Source organism: Pimephales promelas, chromosome 4 (genome assembly GCF_988280905.1).
Source record: "Pimephales promelas chromosome 4, fPimPro1.hap1.1, whole genome shotgun sequence".
NCBI lineage: Eukaryota > Metazoa > Chordata > Actinopteri > Cypriniformes > Leuciscidae > Pimephales > Pimephales promelas.
The window spans coordinates 47,040,312-47,062,564 of record NC_142772.1 but is presented as its reverse complement, the minus strand read 5'-3'; the positions used below and the strand labels follow the sequence as shown (position 1 = coordinate 47,062,564).

The 22,253-nt window shown below is 38.2% G+C and overlaps 1 protein-coding gene across 1 annotated transcript; it reads right to left on the bottom strand.

Moving 5' to 3' along the window:
- Positions 1-793: 793 nt before the first annotated feature.
- Positions 794-20,264, bottom strand: LOC120488991 (BCL2/adenovirus E1B 19 kDa protein-interacting protein 3). Its single transcript, XM_039685610.2, has 6 exons — positions 20,065-20,264; positions 16,676-16,820; positions 15,134-15,224; positions 13,087-13,163; positions 10,003-10,149; positions 794-1,055 (listed from the first exon to the last, which is right to left on the bottom strand). Exons 1-6 carry the CDS (start codon positions 20,105-20,107, stop codon positions 1,007-1,009), a joined length of 552 nt encoding a protein of 183 aa, XP_039541544.1. The 5' UTR covers positions 20,108-20,264; the 3' UTR covers positions 794-1,006.
- Positions 20,265-22,253: the final 1,989 nt, after the last annotated feature.

The window sequence follows — 22,253 nt, the reverse complement described above, 5'->3', positions numbered from 1 at the left end:
GGGTCTATATATCGCAAACACAATAGTGCAACACAAGATTCATTATATTATTTGCTCCATAAATACACACTGAACAAACCCCCTGTCAAGCTGAATGCATGTTTTGCATTTGATCTGGAATTAGATGTAAAATAACTGTTGGTTTTTCTCTTCATTTACACTGTTTCAGCTAAATGTCTGTATTACTGACACACACACATGAACAATAAAAGAGAAACAACTACAAAAAGATTTAGAGGGACAGTTTAGTCCTAAAAAGATGCACAAGGAGTCAAATTATATATCATTTTCCACATGAAGAGTTCAGATGCAAAAGCCTCTAAATGCCATTTGAAATTTTCTTCTTTAATGATGATTTTTATCAAACTTGTATATTTAAGTTCAGTTATTTCACTTAAATAACAATTAATAGGTAATTATCATTGCCATTTAAGTGAAATCACTGAACTTAAATATACAAGCTTGATAAAAATCATCATTCTAGAAGAAAATTTCAAATGGCACTTAGAGGCTTTTGCATCTGAACTCTTCACATATACACACTTCCACATTTGTGGATTTTTCCCACAAATCCACATATATATTGCTAAACTTTATTGGATTCAAGTTCTTTGCCTGAAAATGTGCAACCTGTTCTTAGCAAACGAAAAATGTATATCTAAATGTGGCCAGTCATGTGATAACGTTTGAATTGCAGTTTAATAGTTTGTTATCTAAATGTCTTTATTAGCGAGTAGTACAGAACAAGTTATTTTTGTAGCTTTGTTTTAATAAATGCTTTTCATATTCTGAAGGAGTATATGGTCACAAGACATCAGGCTCTTTTATCTGAAAATGGATTCCTCGCGCTATGACCCGTTTGGAGACAGACAGACTGGTTTTGTGGTGGGACAGACAGAGACAGAAGAGGCAGTTGCCCATCACAAGAGGAGAAGAGAGGCGTGATTGGGCTACGGTGCTAGCGGCAGCGGTCTAAGCCAATCGGTGAGCTGCCACATGTCACATGTCACAGCGTGCTGGTGGAGGAGGATGCCAGCCGTTTCCCTATGTATATTCTGAGAAAGAAAGAAAGAAAGAAAGAAAGAAAGAAAGAAAGAAAGAAAGAAAGAAAGAAAGAAAGAAAGAAAGAAAGAAAGAAAGAAAGAAAGATTAGGTAGAAAGAAAGAAAGAAAGAAAGAAAGAAAGAAAGAAAGAAAGAAAGAAAGAAAGAAAGAAAGAAAGAAAGAAAGAAAGAAAGATAGATTAGGTAGAAAGAAAGAAAGAAAGAAAGAAAGAAAGAAAGAAAGAAAGAAAGAAAGAAAGAAAGAAAGAAAGAAAGACTTTTGACTTTTAGACACTCTTTAATTTACAAAAATAAACTAGTAGACAAAACAAAAATTATCCAATAAATAAAAAACAAAACAAAAATCACCAATTAAAAACCAAATTCCCTGATTCACTTATAGTCACCAGAACTGCTCCAACACCCCATCTCCATTCAAAATACGAGATATTATTGGTGTTACGATAATAGGTATATTCAATGATCACTCTTGACTTCACCAAAGACTTAAAAAGAGACACCATGCTTACATCCTCTCCAGCATTTTTGCACTGATGCGTCTTAAAAATTGCTAGTTTAGCTTGTCCTATAAAAAAATTGGCAAGTGTACACTGTTGTTGCCAAGACTTCCTGTATCGGCAACCCAATATAAATAGACTATTGGTAAACGAAAAACCCAATTTTGCAATGATTTCACCCAACAGTTCAAACAATGAACAAAGTCTAAGACACTCACAAAACATATGAAAAACAGTGTCAATTGCATTGCAAAAAGGACATATCGGTAAAACAGTCTCATTAAGCTTTGAGACAAAAGAATTTGAGGCAATAATACAATGCAATACCCTCCACTGAAGGTCTCCACATCTCTTGGAGATAGGAGGTTTGTACAATAATCTCCAAGATGGATATACCTCATCAGGAATAGAAAGCACAGTCCTCCATTTAGTGTCCAGTCTTTGTTTCAATTGCCCAAGATGTACAGACTTCACACATATATGATATAACATTTTTTTCTCAATACCAAAAAAAACCAAATCCCCATAACCTTTCAATAAGTTTGTTAAGTTTGTATCATCAACTGATTCCCAATCTTTAAGAACCACCTTAAATTCCGGAAATGTCTGAGGAGTAAAACCATTCAGAAAAACATTATTTATAAAAGAAGTCAACATTGGAGGAAAAGAGGTCTTAAGTTTCCTAACAAATCCCTCCACAATTCTAACCGAAGTTAGCCCAACTTGATTAGCAATTTCCAGTTCAGTTCGCCACTGACCTTTTATTAGATCAATCAAGTCCATTACTTTTGTGATGCCAGCATTCAAAAATTTGTTGATTAAAGATGATGACATATTAAATGGCACTTCAAAAAGAGGACTAAAAAAAAGAGGTTCTGCAATACCATAATGCTTATCCTCTTCTCTTAACAGTGTAAAACAATCCCATGATTTAAAAACAGATCCATAAAAACTGAAAGGCAAAAATTGCGTCTTCGTCACAAAGGATTTCTGCATTAAGAACAACTGCTTGTCAAGACCAATTCCTCCAAGACTCTTGAGTATATGAAGACCAACAGCAACCCAAGGCACATGATCTGAACAGTACAGGAGTTTTTGCAGTGAATGCAATCTCATAGACATAATCTTAGATTCTAAATGTATTAGTCCCTGTCCTCCCTCTGCCACAGGGAGATATAGGACACCTGGAGGAAGCCAATGGCAACCATCCCAAAAAAAGTTAACAAATGCTTTTTGAACACCAACAACTAATTCTTTGGGGGGATCCAAAACAGTACATTTATGCCATAGCAATGAAGCTGCCAAGTTGTTTATAACCAGACATCTCCCTCTATAAGAAAGTTGCGGAAGAATCCAACGCCACTTCTGAATTCTAAGAATCACCCGATCAAAAAGACCTTCCCAATTCTTTTCTGTGTATCCATTAGTCCCAAAGTAAAGACCAAGGACTTTAAAGCCATCTCGGGCCCATCTGCATTGCGGTGGGAGCTGGGGAGGTCCCCCACCCTGCCAATCTCCCAACAGCAAAGATGCACATTTCCCCCAGTTAATACATGCAGATGAAGCTTTTTTAAATCTATCTAGAGAAGATATCAATTTTAAGACATCTTTCGAGTCTTTTATGACTACTGTTATGTCATCTGCATAAGCCGTGAGCTTAACTGGATCTACTCTGGGGGAACTGGGAATATTAACACCATTTAGCTGCCTCCTAAGAGAAGCTAAGAGAGGCTCAATTGATATTGAATACAAAAGACCTGAAAGAGGGCAACCTTGCCTTATTCCCCTGGTTACAGAGAAAGGCCTAGTTAGGGAACCATTAAGTCTTAACATGCTGAAAATTCCATTATACAACATTTTGATGAGAGACACAAAATAAGGACCAAAACCAAAAGCCTCCAGGGTCTTAAATAAATATTGATGGTCCACCCTGTCAAACGCCTTCTCCTGGTCTAGTGATAGAAAACCAATGTCCAAATTATGCATTTTTGCAACAGTAATAATATCTCTCAATAAAAAGAGATTGTCAAAAATCGATCTTTTGGGTATACAAAATGTTTGATCATTATGAATGACTGATGCGATACATTTTTTAAGTCGATTAGTTAATGCTTTTGACAATATCTTAAAATCAGCACAGATCAAAGATACCGGACGCCAGTTCTTTAGACACCCAAGATCACCCTTTTTTGGGATTAGTGTTAAGATTGCCCTTCGACAACTCAAAGGAAGAGTTCCCTTTTCAATACATTCAAGAAAAACACCATACAGATCTTGTCCAATTAAATTCCAAAAGGTCTTGAAAAACTCAGCAGAAAGTCCATCAAGCCCAGGCGATTTCCCAGAACACATCTCCTGAACTGCTTGAGAAAGTTCTCCAAATGATAAAGGACTATCCAAGTCATCCTGATCCTCTTCAGATAGTTTAGTTGAACCATATAAAAGTTCATCAGCGACAGCTCCATCACATTTCTCGGAACAGTATAAATTCTCATAAAAAGAAAGAGCATATGCCTGAATTTCCCTTTGGTCAGTTGTAACTCCACCACATGGCATCTTCAACTGATGAAAAATCTTCTGTTCTCTTGGCTTTTTTTCGAGTCCAAAAAAGAAAACTGTTGGAGCATCCATGTCATTCAGCTGGGCAAACCTGGTCCTTAGAAGGGCTGTTTTTCCTCGTTCCTCCAATAAGTTCTTTAAAAGGATCTTATCTCTTGCAATAGAGTCAATAGAAGATGAATTATTAAGGGTAGAATCACTGCTTTGCCCAAGAATATCTTCTTCCAGAGACTTCATTTTTTCTTTAAGGGCTCTAGTACTATGTGCAGTGTATTGCTGGCAAAAAGTCTTAATTTGAGCTTTGCCGATGTCCCACCATTGACTCAATGACTGAAAACTGCATCTCTCCTCTCTCCAAGTTTTCCAGAAAAGATTAAAAGAGTGAATAAAGGTGCAATCCTGCAATAATCTATTATTAAAGTGCCATTGTGAATTAGAGAATTTAGGAAGAGAGATAGAAGCTTTAATAGATACATAGTGATGATCTGATAAAAAAGATGGCGAAATTGAACTATTAAAGAACTTTCCCCTATTGTCTTTAGCAACATAAAAACGGTCAAGTCTAGCCCCTGACATATTATTTGAATTAGCTTTCAACCAGGAGTACTGTCTAACCCCAGGATATGCCTCCCTCCATAGATCAACTAAATAATGATCATTAAGTAGTTTCTTTAAACTGTCAGCAGAAGGTGGATGAGGTTCATCATGATTTCTATCCATATATGGATTAACAGTACAATTAAAATCACCACCAAGTACAATAATATTTTCCTGAGGACATTGTGATAAAGCATTATAAAGTATTTTAAAAAACATGATACGCTCTTGACCAATATTTGGAGCATAAACATTAAAAAAGGAAAAATGTACATCACCCAAAGCAATATCAGCTCTCAAAATCCGACCAGGCACAACCTCAACCATATCTGGTTGACTACTAACAGATGGAGAGAAAAGAATTGCAACACCAGCACTAAGGTTTGTTCCATGACTTAACAAAACATTGCCTTTCCAATCACCAATCCACTGTGTTTGATTTTGCTGATCTGAATGTGTTTCCTGTAATAAAATCACATCTGCTTTCTTCAAGTGCAAATAATCAAATAAAGCCACTCTCTTTTCTATACTCCGACAACCATTAATGTTAAAAGTTCCAATGTTTAAGGTTGTCATGAGTAAAGAAAAAATAAAGAAAAATATCACCCTCTTAACAAACATGGCTCCATTAGTATTATTTCTTATGACAGATTTTCAGTCTTTTTTTAACGGCGCTCACGTGTTTCTTGAGTCTATACCGTTTTGGCTGATCAAGCTCCTCCAATGAAGCTTTTCTCATAGCTATTACACAAGAATCAACAAACAGTCGTAAATTAGAGAAATGCTTCTCCAATCTTGGTTTTCGCTGATTGAAAGTGCTATCAAGGAACTCATTAATTTGTTGCACTGTATAATAAGGTGGCTTCATTTGAGGGCTTAATTGTTTTTCTGCAGAACTTTCTTGTGAACAAACATCAGTGAGGTAATCTACAATTTCAGATCCCTCGCTATCTGAGTCATTATTTTCAGGCTGCGTCTCACCTCCCTCGGTGAGCTGGTCCATGTCTCCCTGTGACAGGCCATCAGACGCTCGTGAATCCCGCGACTCCCCGACCTCCGCGAGCTCAGCGAGCTCACTCGGCCGCACTGGGTCGCTGGTTCCCTCACCGGCGATCTCAGCCCCACTACTGACATTATCACACTCACTAGTGTTCACCAAACACTTCTCTGCCTCCACAGAAAGACTGTTAACGGTGTGCACTCTCGGATTTTCTTCATCTTTAGACAAGGAAACCGATACATCCAGATCAGTTTTATTACGGTCTACATCCTGATCAGTATTTTCCGAAGTAGAAGCCACTTGCCCCAGAGGCAAGTTAGATTCAGTCTCACTTTGTTCAGTCACCTTATTAGTTGGACATTTTTGTTTTGTGTGACCAAAAACTCCACAAGAGAAACATTTCATTGAATCCGTGCTGATAAAAATTTTATAATCTTTACCTGTCAAAGTAATTTTCACAGAAATATCCAAATTTTGAAATTCAGGATTCAAAATCATAAAAGTTTGACGTCTGAAGGACATCACATGTTTCAAATCAGGATTTTTCACGCCAAGGGGGATCATTTTAATCGGCATCAGTATTTTGCCATATCGGGCAAGTAACCGCTCAAGTGAATCATTAGAAATGAATGGCGGCACATTAGAAAGAGTTACCTTTTTAGAAGGGCTCGATAGTGGAAGAACAGGCAGAAAAACATCACCAACAGATAAGCCAACTTCTACTAAATGATGAACCATAGACTCTTCTTTCAGAAACACAACGACCGCTTTATTCATTCTAGATGCTGACAGAATATTCCGCGCACCTAATTCACTACTAACAGCAGTCAAGCAGTCTTCGACTGTGATCGAGTCATCCGGTATACATTTGCAGCCATTCCGGGCTGTTAAGGCAGCAAACCCATCCGAGTCTGCCGACATTTCCAAAACCCCTAAACACTAACTACAAACTAAACTAAATTATTAAAGGAAAAAGGAAAAAGGGGAAAAAAAAACTCACTCAAAACACGCCGCCACAGCTCAAACACTCACGCGCTCCTCCCAGTCACTCTGCACACGCGCACAGACACTCAGAGAGAGAGAGAGAGAGAAAGAAAGAAAGAAAGAAAGAAAGAAAGAAAGAAAGAAAGAAAGAAAGATGTTTAACTCTTTTTATTCTCTATTCATGTTATACAATAATCACATTTTCATAATTAATAACAATGAGTAATAAATAACAATATTAATTCCTTCAAATTTCAGCAATACCACTGAAACACTAAATTATCATCATCATTCACAAAAATAAAATTAGCATTTATACACCACTTTCTCTTAAAAATGTGCATATCATTATTCATTTTATAAAATTAGGGTTAGGGATCAGGGGTTGGAGATGGGTAGGATTAGGGGTGGGGTTAGGGATCAGGGGCGGAGATGGGTAGGATTAGGGGTGGGGTTAGGGATCAGGGGGTGGAGATGGGTAGGATTAGGGGTGGGGTTAGGGATCAGGGGGTGGAGATGGGTAGGATTAGGGGTGGGGTTAGGGATCAGGGGCGGAGATGGGTAGGATTAGGGGTGGGGTTAGGGATCAGGGGTTGGAGATGGGTAGGATTAGGGGTGGGGTTAGGGATCAGGGGGTGGAGATGGGTAGGATTAGGGGTGGGGTTAGGGATCAGGGGCGGAGATGGGTAGGATTAGGGGTGGGGTTAGGGATCAGGGGGTGGAGATGGGTAGGATTAGGGGTGGGGTTAGGGATCAGGGGGCGGAGATGGGTAGGATTAGGGGTGTGGTTAGGGATCAGGGGCGGAGATGGGTAGGATTAGGGGTGGGGTTAGGGATCAGGGGGCGGAGATGGGTAGGATTAGGGGTGTGGTTAGGGATCAGGGGGCGGAGATGGGTAGGATTAGGGGTGTGGTTAGGGATCAGGGGGCGGAGATGGGTAGGATTAGGGGTGGGGTTAGGGATCAGGGGCGGAGATGGGTAGGATTAGGGGTGGGGTTAGGGATCAGGGGGCGGAGATGGGTAGGATTAGGGGTGTGGTTAGGGATCAGGGGGCGGAGATGGGTAGGATTAGGGGTGGGGTTAGGGATCAGGGGGCGGAGATGGGTAGGATTAGGGGTGTGGTTAGGGATCAGGGGCGGAGATGGGTTGGATTAGGGGAGTGGTTAGGGATCAGGGGGCGGAGATGGGTAGGATTAGGGGAGTGGTTAGGGATCAGGGGGCGGAGTTGTGTAGGATTAGAGGTGTGGTTAGGGATCAGGGGGTGGAGATGGGTAGGATTAGGTATATGTAAGGTGGGAGGAGTTGGAACATGATCCAACTCCTCCCCCTGGATTTTGTTTTCTGCAGTGAGGACAATCTCAAAAAGTGCCTCTGTATGAGTTCTTGTTTTTAATATTTTTATATGATTAGGTAGGTAGGTAGGTAGGTAGGTAGAAAGAAAGAAAGAAAGAAAGAAAGAAAGAAAGAAAGAAAGAAAGAAAGAAAGAAAGAAAGAAAGAAAGAAAGAAAGAAAGAAAGAAAGAAAGAAAGAAAGAAAGAAAGAAAGAAAGAAAAAGAAAGAAAGAAAGATTAGGTAGAAAGAAAGAAAGAAAGAAAGAAAGAAAGAAAGAAAGAAAGAAAGAAAGAAAGAAAGAAAGAAAGAAAGAAAGAAAGAAAGAAAGAAAGAAAGAAAGAAAATGTATCATCGTTTCTCATCTTTGTGTTCTTTCTTATGCAACATCAATGCCTGTATTGAAAATGTAAGTCAAAAATTCAATTCGTTCAGCTCAATACATTTTAGAGAGTCTGAGCACAAACGCTTTTATTTGTTTTTTGATTTATTGCAAACACAGACATATGGGACTCGGAGGCTTATGCAGAGAAACGCTCACAGCGTCATGAGCCAAAGACCATCTAAGACTAATGGTCAAAAGTTTGAGATCAGTATGATAAAAGTAATTCATACTTTTATTCAGCGAGGACCCATTCAAATCATCAAAAGTGAAGAGGAAAAAAGAGGAAAAAAGAAGTAAAGAGAGAAAAGTGAAGTGATAGAAGAGCAATACTATTTAAAGGAGTTGTTCACTTTTGCTGATAATTTACTCACCCCCATGTCATCCAAGATGTCCACGTCTTTCTTTCTTCAGTCGAAAAGAAATTAAGGTTTTTGATGAAAACATTCCAGGATTTTCCTCCATATAATGGACTTCAATGGGGACCAAACGGTTCAAGGTCCAAAAGAGTTTCAGTGCAAACTGCAAACTGTTCAAAGGGCTTTAAACGATTCCAGGCGATGAATAAGGGTCTTATCAAGCGAAACGATCGCTCATTTAAAAAAAAAAAAACAAAGTTTAAGTTTTATAAGCTCAAATGCTCGCCTTGCTCTGTTCTGTGATGAGCGTTCGTGACTCTCCTGTTCGAACTTCTTTAGAAAAATGAACAAATCTTTTTTCGTGTCATTTGGTTCATTCAACGAACGAAATGAACGAGTTGACTTGGGAAAAGGTTCGTTCATTTTGATGAACAAGTTTGAACAGGAGAGTCACGAACGCGCATCACAGAACAGAGCAAGGCGAGCATTTGAGCTTATAAAACTTAAACTTTGTTATTTATTTATTAAATGAGTGATCGTTTCGCTTGATAAGACCCTTATTCATCGCCTGGAATCGCTTAAAGTCCTTTGAACAGTTTGCAGTTTGCACTGAAACTGTCTTTTGGACCTTGAACCATTTGGTTCCCATTGAAGTCCATTATATGGAGAAAAATCCTGGAATGTTTTCATCAAAAACCGTAATTTCTTTTCGACTGAAGAAAGAAAGACATGGACATCTTGGATGACATGGGGGTGAGTAAATTATCAGCAAAAGTTTTTTTAAAAGTGAACTACTCCTTTAAATGCATAAACACTCCCTATCAAAAACAAAAAAAAACAGATTGCCTTCACTAATGGATGGCAAAACGCACACTCTGACATTTGAGCACTACGTGTACAATGGTGCATTTAAATTCCAAACACTAACGGCAAATAAGGCTTATGATGGGATCGAAAATGGCTCTTTCCCAATCAACGTCAATCATCTTTTGCATTAAAATCAGCCAAAGACTCGCAAGTAAACAATGAGTTCAATGAATCCTACACTTTTTTTAATGCAGGTAAACAGTGCTTTAATTCTGTAAAATATTAAAATGCACAAAGGGAACTATAGATATGGACTGTTTGAACAGATAAATGTCATTGCTGCAGTTTTTATGAAAAAACTGTCTTAAATTGATCGCTGATTTGCAATGATATATGATATGATATGAAAAATGATTTGCCTCACCCCAGACCCAGCGTCAGAGCATGTGAGGCGAGCAGAGAGGGCAGGAGGATGAGGAGCACGTCTGAGGAAAACAAACCCCTCTTCATCACCTCAGTCTTCCTCACGCTCAAAGAGCCTGACTGCTTTGGGTGATGAAACACAAACTCCCTACAGAGAGAGAGAGAGAGAGAGATCAGGCTCATTCGGCAATATAATCTACACTCTTAGAAGAATCGGTTCTATTTAGAACCAGAAATGGTTCCATCCCCCGCTTAATATATGGAACTCCAAAATGGTTCTATATAGAACCATTTTTTTTGGTAAAAGGTTCTATTGGCCAAGTATGGAACCCCAGGGTTCTATATAGAACCCAGAGGAACCCTTTTTTTAAGAGAGTATAGAACCTTTTAGGGGTTCCAAGTACGTAGCGCTGATAGAACCTTTTCTTCTAAGAGTGGATTACATGGTTTTAGGACACTGCAGATGTGAGAATATAAATATATTCAATAAGGGGCCCTTTTTTATCTAAAAGTGTGGCGTCTGGAGTCCAATCCTGCTCCTGGAGGTCCACTGTCCTGCAAAGTTCAGCTCCAACCCTAATTAAACACACCTGAAGCAGCTAATCAAAGTCTTACTAGGCCAAAGCTGCATGAATGTCAATGGAGAAGCTTCACTCGGCTGAATAAACCGCTTTTGTGAGGAAATATCTTATTTTAGGGATGGGCAACTTCGCTACTGGCCACTGTCCTACAGAGTGTAGCTCCAATCATAGATATCCATAATAAAAGCTAGATGTCTTACGACGGAGTCTCTTTCGTCATCACCGGCGGCCATCTTGTCACAGGCAAGCTGATGTAAGATGAGTGACCAGCACGAACACAAACACTCTTATCTCGTTGAAATCTTGACGGATTTACAAACGGTTTGGTTTCTTACAAACGTTATTATTTACGTGGCAATAATTCTGGATGATTATATAAGTATGCAGTGTCATAACTACATTTCTCACGTTTATAACAAACCAAACCGTTTGAAAATCGGTAGAAAATTGAGCAAGTTATGGTTATGTAAAAAGTACATGCACCATTGAAACACAGTGTTACGAGTGAGCGAGCTGCCTGTGACAAGATGGCCGCCAGGTGCGGAAATCATAATCAACCACCCCTTTAAGGCACTTTTCATTCATTTCTATGGTATCCGCAAACAGCGATACAGTCGAAATTAAATGATGTCAAGGCTGTAATGTGATTGGTTATCAAGGCACACGTGATCAAGTTAGCCGTTACGCTTTGCTGTATCTCTGACTCGGAGTACGCATACTAGAAACCTGAGGCAAGTTGGAGCTCAACCCCGCAGGACTCTCCTGGACCGAGTTTAGCTTAACAAATATCACGTCAGAATGGAGAATTTAACAAGCGTGCACCATGTGACCCTGAAGGTGTTTTAAGCTTAATTTCTCTGAAACAGATTAAGCCAAATTCAGCATTGTAATCCGTTTAAATCATGTGTATCCCATCATATAAAGCTTTTTGCTGTAATGAAATCAGACTGGACCTCATACACGTGAGAATATGCAAAGAAGTTTCACGAAAAAACATCACAGACTGACACCACAGCTCAATGCAACCGAGATAAAACTCAAATCCACATTGGTTGCAGGAAAGTGTATGTTCGCATTTTTTATGTTCTTTTTTTTAGAAGGGCTGCAGTGACTAATCGATTAAACGATCAAATTTAATGTGAACGTTTTAATTAAATGACTCTATTTCTTCAAATAACCTTTGAAACGTTTGTGCAGCAAGATTTATTTTTGCACAGTGCGTATATGCACCATGAAAATTGACAATGACAAAGTAAAGCTTTTTGTGCTTTCTCAAAGGGTTTTTGCTTTTAATAGCACCATGATATCGGAGCAGTCTCTATTGCGAAAATCTGCAATCCTACATCATTAAACGTTGCAATCCAAAAAGTTTTTGTTGCAAGGTTGTTGTTGTTTTTTTTATCTGTAATGATATGTGCATTACAAAGTTTCTCCTCTAGAGAGCCAACTCAGATTCGCTGACTCATGGTGTGGCGCACAAGCTATTTTTGTGTGGCGACTAAATGATCCTCTCTGAGATTTAAGCAGAGGTATGCGGAGGTCAAACGCTCCACTGCAAGAACTGGCAATCTGTGAAGACACGTCCGCACACAAGAGCAACACCTCATTTATTTTCTTCCAAAAAGACCTTTTTATGTCCTTAATAAGCATCATTTTATCTAGGACTGTAAACTGGTATCATGTGCAAACAAAAAAAAAAGTTTAAACTATTCCAGGGGTTTTGGTCAGCTGAACCTAGAACTCAAGTTAATTTACTATATGAACTATCCAAACAAAAATTTGTGGTCGGTAAGATTTTTAAAAAGGTTTTTGAAAGAGGTCTCTTACTTATTTGATCAAAAATACAGTAATATTGTGAAATCAAAATCAAAGCTGAATTTTCAGCATCATTACTCCAGTCTTCAGTATCACAAGATCCTTCAGAAATCACTCTAATATGATGATTTCTGATTATCATCAATGTTAAAAACGGTTGTGCTGCTTCATATTTTGGTGGAAACTGAGATACGTTTCAACATGGAAATATTTTGTTTTACTGGCACTTTTGATCAATTTAATGCATCCTTAGTGAATAAATTCTTAATATTTTTTTACATAATATTGTAATATTAATGTGATTTTTTTTAATGCAGATTTTAATTAATGGATTGGAAAGTAATGCAAACAACTCAATGCAAAAAAAAAACCTTAATGGTCTCTAAAAAATAAATAGTTTTTTTTATGCTGGGGGTAAAGTATTAATTTCAATACACAGACATCTGTATATCCATTAATACTCAGTTTTGCATATAAAACCTGAGGAAAGGGTTCGGATTAAACTATTTCCAAAAGTCTAACAAATAAATCCCCTGCAGTTCCATCATATACTACAAACTCAGGTCTATTTAAACCTAATAAATTTATTAATTACTAACCATCAACCGCCTATATCTCTTTAGAAGGTGAACTGAAGAGACGAACATGATTTAAACAGAATCAAAGTATGAATTAAAAGTAAATCTTACTTGGGCGGGAGGTTTTCTGGCCGACTGGACCAATCCCACACCCATTCGGCACTCGCTTGCCTGTCATTCTCATCCGACTGAAAGAGAAAGAGAGCAAACATCAAAATCAAATACATGCATTACATCAGTGCTTCAGGAAGCAGTCCATACAGTGGACCTGATACAACCATGTTTGTCCTTATTGCAAGTGAACCTGTATTACTTCAGGATTTAGCATTAAGCTTTGTATTAGTCGGAAACCTGTAGTATTTTCGAATTACCGTGCTTTCCACCCTCATATCCCCCTGAGACGAGAGATTTATGTATTTTTTGTCTGGAAAAAATCCTCAGATGACGCAAAAATCGTCATTTTGCATCATCGAAGGATTTTTTTTGTCCAGAGACTAAAGACTACAGTCAGTAGTCGGGTCTGTCCCGCATGTTCTCAACCCGCCCATAGAGGGCGATCTCACTCACAGAATAAACACATAGTGTCGGCCATCTTGTTTTGGAAGCTAAGCTAACAGACTCTTGTTCGGTGGAGAAAGCTGAGTAGTCGGGGTTACCGTCCTCTTTTCCCGGACATGTCCGGCCGTCGATGACCGGGATCAGCTTTTGCTTTCTGCAGTCGCCATTCATTGTTTACATGCACAGCTTTTGTTTCAATTCTGATTGGTGAATCTGAATGTAGTGTTTACATGAACGCTAAACGAGTGATGTGCGTTTTAACATTTCTAAGGAAATTCCCGCTCCTCCGTGAGAGATACGCCGTTCTCCCGCGGCCCTCACTCGTCCCGCTCGCCACAGGAAACATGATGAATGGCGACTGTCGAACGCAAAAGCCCAATCCCTGACATTTTGGGCGATCTCGAAACACATCAAATCACGAGACTCACTAGTAGCCTAAGCTGTGTCTGAAATCGCTCCCTATCCACTATATAGTGCACTATATCGGGTGTCGGCCATTTTGTAGTGGTGTCCGAATTCTGAGTGAACGACATCATTCCCTACATTCATTCACTACTTTTACCCACAATCCTCTCTGAATTCGAGTGTACATTCGATGTACACTTGCTGAAGCCCTATTTCCCACAATCCAATGCGGAGAGAACTGAGCGCGCATAAAAGTGCGGCGCGAGCAAGTTTAAACCAGAGATTACATTACATCCAGTGGAGGACTTGAAAAATATCCGTTAATCGTCGTTAGGAAGCGTGTTCATTTGAATATAATAACGGTCGCCGGAGGGCGCTCGACGACACGTCATCTGTGAACGTGAGAGTTACAATTTCAGTCGATGAAACTACAAAGCTGGCACGGAGGTATTATATAATTACAAAATAAAGTCATTATGATTGTTATTGTTGTTAATATTATTTTATAAAGTAGGTAATGTAAGATAAAAGGAGTTTTATCAGTACGCGTGACGAAGCCTTTTCTGCGACAGCTCCAACTCTCCGACGCACAGTGTAAACGTCAGCGTCCGAATTCACTCACTTCATCTCGGTCACTCCGTGCAGATATAGTGCACTCAAATGCCATACACTATATAGGGATTAGTGAATGAGTGAACGAGTGAGCGGTTTCAGACACAGCTCTAGACTTGTTGTTTAACGACTGCGCTCTGTCACCGGTAGGCGTGGTCTCCAAGGGCAGCGAAGCAAGTGCATTCTGGGAGTTGTTGTCTTAACAAGGGCTCAGGGCAAAAATGCCACCAAAATTATTAAAAATGCTTCCAAAAACCAAGAAATGGTGCAATCAAATTATTATTATATTATAGTATTGCAAAGGCCGCCTCTGGTCACCAGTTGAGAATTAGCCATATAAATGAGACACACAAAGGAAGGTTTTTTTTAGCTTTATGAATCTGATTGAGTAACTAATCCAAAACTCATGAGCATGCATAAAACCATGAAACCAATTGCCATTGCAAAGTCTGTCTCGATCAGTCATTATAAAAGTATGGATATGATTGTAACCCTCATAACTATTCTGGTTGTAATTGGTTCAGGTACATTTTCTGGAGATGTAGTTGTAGCTAACATACTGTAGACTGAACAGTGCTGTTACCTGTATAGTAACACAGTCTGTGCTGCTGCTGCTGCCCTCACTCGCTGGTTTAGGAGATCCAGATGTTCTCGGGGTCACGACCTGTGGAGGACTGAAGTCAGAGACGAAACTTGTGTTATAAACAACATATGTTGTCCACTTCCAAACACTTCTGCCCTGATTTCTTCGAGGGGAGGGTAAATGTACGCCTTTTTTCCAGATCTTTCGATCTAATGGACAAAATAAGCTTGCACAATTTACATATGAACATGGAAAAACAGACAGAGAGCATTAGCTTTCATTTCTGCTCGGACAGCCACAAGACCAGCCGAACGCTGAGTGTGTGTGTTAGAAATCAGGAATGGTGAGAGAACATTGTGCTTGGTATGTTTTTCATCTTCAAACCAAACTTGGGTCTTCACCCGACAAAGTTTAAATCCCGTCCGGCTAGAGTCTTCCCATAATGTTCATTAGGTGGTAGCTCTGGAAGTGGTTGAACATGGACAAACTCACAGCGCTTTAGACCCCGTTTACACCTGTAGTTAACGTCGTCCACTTGTGATCCGATCGACCAAAACTTTTTTAGTATGTAATCATCAATCAACTCATCAATCACTAAACATGTTGGAAACTGATTGAAATTAAAACACTGAAACTCAAACACTTTACTAAAATAACTACATGTTTCTCCAAAAATACACTCTTAGAAGAAATGGTTCTATTTAGAACCAGAAATGGTTCCATCCCCCGCTTCATATATGGAACTCCAAAATGGTTCTATATAGAACCATTTTTTTGTTGGTAAAAGGTTCTATTGACCAAGTATGGAACCCCAGGGTTCTATATAGAACCCTCTATATAGAACCTTTTCTTCAAAGAGTGTATTGGTCTTTAGCAAGCTGTGACAGTCAATATGTGCATGTACAAGGGCAGTGTTGTAGTACTCGAGACTCGGACTCGTCTCGGACTCGGTCTCGAGACCATATTTTAATGGTCTTGGTCTTGTCATGGACTCGTGTGCATTTGGACTCGGACTTGACTCGTACTCGAACATTTTTTTTTTTTAGGACTCGGACTTATTCCCGAGTCCACTCGAGTTCAATTAAAAATATTTTTCATGATTATTAATGTATGTGAATAAAATATTTCTTTAAATTGATTGACACGCCCAGTGATTGGTGATTTTCTAGTGCGCAACTGCGCATGACAAAATGTAATAAAATTACTTTTAACACCACCTACTATGTGGCCTTTTTACCCTAAACTGATCATATTTTTTAACTCTAAGTAAATTCAGTAAAAAAAAAAAAAAGGATTTCTCTAAGTAAATAAAAGTAAATTAGGTAATCAACCCGGTCTCGGCCTTGACTTGGACTCGACTCTCTCTGGTCTCGGTCTCGACTCAGACTCGAGTGAGGTGGTCTCGATTACAACACTGCCAGACTGTAAACACGTTGCTTGAACGTAGAGAAACAAAGAAAATAAAGAGATCTAAAGGCAGATTCATTTACTTCCAAGTGAACAAAGAAAAGCTTCAACGGGCCTTCAGACACACACACACACCTCTCTGTTTGACTGCTCCTCTCACACTCGAGCTGAGCCTCCAGCAGAATCCTCTCCAGCTCCCCCTGCAGGAAGGAGGCCGTGGTGTCCTGTCCTTCTGTGTGACCTGCAGATCCCACCAGACCCCCCAGCTCCACCCAAGAACCTGACGGACATATGCCTTCTGCTTACTTTTGGATTAATAAAATGGATTGAGTTTATTGCTGTGCTGTAAGACAGTGGAATCTGTTTGCATGACGTTCACTTGAAAGTTAAACCAAATTTATTTGTAAATGTCAACATGAATACATCATGAATACATCATGAATACATCCTTATTGTGCCATATTTTCAGGCAGGGACTCCTCTGGATGATCTTACCCCCATCACCCCGTCCCATCCCGTCCTGTCCCTCCAATGAACGTGATTTTGGCCGAGCAATCTTTCCCAATCCTTTCTTTACTTCAGCCCACTGCAAAATATGCCTGTGCATGGACCTTTGTCAAAGTAATGTATCCAAGTATCTATCTAGCTATCTGTCTATCTATCTATCTATCTATCTATCTATCTATCTATCTATCTATCTGTCCGTCTGTCTATCTATCTATCCACAATTCTATGGGTGTCTATCTATCTATCGATCTATCGATCTACACTGTAAAAAATATTGTTGGTTTAACTTAAGTAACCTGGTTGCCTTAAAATTTAAATTTGATTGAACTGGAAAAAGTGAGTTAATACAATGAAGGAGATTGATTTAATCATCAGAAACTCAAAATAATAAGTTATCTGAACTAAATAAATTATTTAAGTTGATTTGACAAAAGAAAAAAGGTTGTGATTACAAATCTTGAAAATATTTTTTACAGTGTATTTATCTTAGTATCTATCTATCTATCTATCTATCTATCTATCTATCTATCTATCTATCTATCTATCTATCTATCTATCGCTCTATCGTTCTGTCTATCATTCTATTGTTGTATCTCTCTGATTGTTGACATGAACACAAAAGCTTGCTTACATAAGCATTTTATTTCTGTCAGAGATTAGCCAGTCACCACTCTCTCTCTCTCTCTCTCTCTCTCTCTCTCTCTCTCTCTCTCTCTCTCTCTCTCTCTCTCCTAATCCTGACCTTCGTCATCTATGCTCATGTGTCAAGCATCTTCTCTTTCTGCCCTTCCTGGTCATTTTGTGGTTATTTGGGTGTTGCAGTGGAGAGAGGAGGGATTGTGCTATTGCTCCACATTCTCCAGCATGTGGAATTATGACATAACCACAGACGAGTGCCGTGTGTTACGGCAGAATCTCAAGCTGTGAGTGTGTGCATGAATGAGAGAATGTATTTGTGTGTTTTATGAATGATAACGCAGTCCCTGCGAGGGATTCGTTTTTATGAAGAACTTGTGTTCTGCAAACTAGTGTTAATTTTACCAGCCATTTTTAAATTTAGTTTCAGTTTTAGTCCAGTTTCAGCATCGCTTGTTAGTTTTTATCACATTTAGTCGACATCATCCCATTTTTATTTAGTCTAGTTTTAGTCGACTATAAGTCGAGCATTTTAGTCTTTATTTTAGTCCAAGAAAACATAATTTTATTCGTTTAGTTTTAGTCAAAAAAAACTGTCAACATTTTAGTCTAGTTTTAGTCAGGACATCATTTTAACCTTTTACTTTTTTGTCAGCAGATAATATTTAACATTTCCTAAAATTATTTCACAATTCAACATTTTCTCTCATCTTTTTGATAAAAAACACAATTTTAAGGAACACATGCAGACATGGAAGATGTTCTGACAATATTTGCATATTTATTTTGAACATTGTTAAGGTTCAAAGACACAAACACAAATGCTTGCATTAAAACAAATAAAATACACCTGACAAAGGAAACAAATAAATAAAATAAAAGTGTATTATGAACTTAACACAAGTGCTGGCTGTTTAACAAAGCTAGTTCACATAGAATAAAAAAATAAATAGATTTGAGGTCAATGTTGTGAAGAAAAAAAAAAAACTCCAACTAAAACAACAAAAGTGCTTTCCTGCCAGCTAGTTCACATGGTATATAAAGGTACAGTATTTAAGGTGAAACAAGGCATAGCTTGCTAGAACGTATGAAATCTTTTTAACTAATCTTTTTAAAGCGTCTGTCTTTAATCAAATTTAACTGAAACTATAGTTGCCCGGCCAGTATAACATATCTAAGTTAGCATAAATTTAACTTCACATACAATTCTATCAACAAGTGGCTACGGTCGCTACGTGCTAAGAAGCTAACGTAACATAGCCAGCCTGGATACTAAATGCTAAGTTAGCCATCATTAGTTAGTTTATCATTGTAACAAAATGTGTCCACATATCACGTCTCTTCTTTCTCCCGAGCCCCGTGCAAAGCATGTTTTACTTTTAACCTGTCGCCGCCGCCTCACCGTGAATCCAGCTCCTGTCTGCTCCATGTGTTGTGTAGGCTGCTCTGACTGTGCCCGCCCGCTCCAGGTTTGAAAGTGGGTGTGTGGCGGAAGAGCTGACGAGGAGGAGGCGGCGGAGGAGGAGACAGGATTTGACAAAACCATATCATATAATAATATGTAATTTTCGTCTCGTCTTTGTTCGTGAACTAAAATGTCCATAGATTTTAGCCCAGTCTTTATTTACCGAACTGCATTTTCGTCTCGTCTTTATTAGTCTACGAAAATTATTTCTGATTTACTCCCAGTTATTGTTTATTAGTGGGGATTTTAGTCTCGTCTCGTCTAGTTTTCGTTCGGGGAAAAATGTGCGTTGACGAAAATATTTTCGTTTAGTTTTCGTTAACGAAATTAACACTACTGCAAACACTATTGTTCTCACATTTCCCCCTGCGGACAGTTTAAGCCACTGATCAAATTATGAGTTGTTAACCCTCTTCACGGTAATTGGCTTAGAACAGGCGAGTCATGGAATATATTTACATGACAATACAGACAAAACAATGGCACTGCAAAATAAAAACACACCGCTTTTACAGTATATGTGCACTGTAACACCAAAAGTAGAATTCATAAGAAGTTAAATATATTTTAAATTAGTTGTAATTCATTTCACCAAGCTATTTATTTATAGATTTGAGTCTAAAATGTATTTTAAATCGTATATTTTTTCTATTGGAAATTATAAGAAATGTATAATTTATTTGAAAATAATGGTCCAATTATAACTTTGCAGTTTAAATAATAATAATAATAATATGCATAAATAGCAATGTCACATGTAGCCTATTTCACACAGGCTATATGTGATATCTATTTATGTATATTATTATTATTATTATTTTAATGTATATCACAGGTTATAAATAGGCCTTTCTGTACAGGCTACACATCACAGGTACTAACAATGAAGCAGTGTTATGTAAATATGCAGTCTTACCGTGCAGAGCATCGTCCGGTGTTTGAGATCCTGACAGAGACATGATGGGACAGAAGAGTTCAAGAGATGCACAGACTTCAGCTCCAATTGGCTTTCTTTTCCCGTGTTTAACAGTCCTCTTCGTTTGTTGACAACACTCACTTTTGTGGGTGTGTTTGAGTGGCTAATGCTCGCTGATGATCACAGTTTCTTAGAGGACGTTTACCATCTTTCCACCAGGGGGCGCTCAATGGCTCATAAAACAGAAACCTCTATTGAATCACATTCAAAACACACGTTTTTTTTTATTGCTTTTATTAATTAGTTTCTTTATTTTGATTTAAAGCATATAGTGAATAATAATGAGTAAATAATGGGGCCAAATCAGACAGTAAATTAGATATTTAGCCTATATGATGACCATGCAGAATGCGATCTAATCGTTTAGTGGACACATGAACAGTGACACTGAAAATAATAAATAGATATTGTATTTAAAATAACTGGACGATATATAAAAGAGCATAATAATCGTTTCTGACCAATCACAGACAACTTGCGGGACTCCACGCCCCGCCCTCCGTTTCACTGTTTTGCCATTCTCTTCACTTGTTCTGTTTTTATGACGTAAATGCGGTAATCTCTCTTTCTCCCCACGTGTTTATGCAGGAGGTAAACATTGGCATCTTCCATTCTATTCCATAAATAGACCTAAACAGAGCATATCTTTTGGTAAAGTGGAAAACAACAAAAACTCAGATTTGTTTAGCCTATTTTAGGCCTATATTTCAAACCACCCAAGTCCGGATATGACACATAGCCTATGCTAAACCAACGACCTTTATTTTAAAGGGTCAGTAACAAGTGAGAACAAACCCGAGTGTCTCAAAATTTACATGACAAAACAAAACGGCATGTGTTGCTACCATTTAGAGTCACATGACCTCAAGTAAACTTTTAACAACATGATAATCTCTTCTGATCAACACACACACACCATCTAATCCTTTCACAGACAAAAAGTAGGCCTACCATTATTTTCGCAGTTTTAAGCGTTGCATTTCAACTGTAGTTTATAGCAACTCACAATACTTTTATGATAAACATCTTCACTGATAAACTGCTACTTTCTGCCCTGAAGAAGACAGAACCTTAAAAATGTTGTAGTGAATGTTCATATAGGCCTAGTTCCCCTGCCCTGGTTCCTCACCATTTCACAAGATGTAAACAACACTGGTCCAGAAGCACTTCCTGTTTCAGTTTTTTAACACTACATAAAAGCTGGGATAAAATACAACCAACAGAACATATAAAACTGAATCAAAAAGTAAAAAAAAAAAAACATCTTTAGGATGTTTTCTTTACATGTGAAATAAAGAAAACGGTTACAAACTGAAACAGGAAGTGCTTCTGGACCAGTCTTGTTTACATCTTGTGAAATGGTCTATAGTTTGTTGTTATGTTTTTTATATTCTGTTCACGTATTCACCTGGTTCCCTTTGTTTGTTGGTTCCTTTTATTTAAGCCCTGATATTCTTTCTGTACCTTTCGTCGATGTTTAGATCTCCAACGATCTCCTGAGTTTAGTTTTGCGAATTAGAACGCGCGCGTTCTCTACAGCACACACACGTGACAGGAATACAGTAAGGAAATATTAAATTACTTATTATCCATAAATATATCGATTGTCTTCCATTGTAGATGCTACCACAATAATTGTATTATTATGTTTTGATAATCCTTTTAAAATCTGTATTGAGATTAAACTTAAAAATAATTAACTAATTAATAATTTCCTTATTAACTATAAAGCCTACTGTATTATATTTTGATAACTCTTTACAAGGTTTAGCCTATTAGTAGGCTATGGAAGCTTGTTTCCGCCACTGAATAAAAGATAGATGCAAGATATGAAGTCAGAATTGTGAGAAATAAGTCACAATTCTAGATATAAAGTCGCAATTATGAGAAATAAAGTCGCAATTGTGAGACTTTTTTCTCACAATTGCGAGTTTAGCCTACATCTCGCAATTCTGACTTTATAACACATAATTGCCAGTTTTATCGAGTTGTATTGAAATTCTGACATCTTTTCTCAGAATTGTGAGATGGCCGTTAAACTCGCAATTGGCTTTATGCCCAGCTGCACTACTTCCTGAACTTCAGCCAGCTCCTTGTTTCCTGTCTGCCATTATTGGCCAAATTGATTA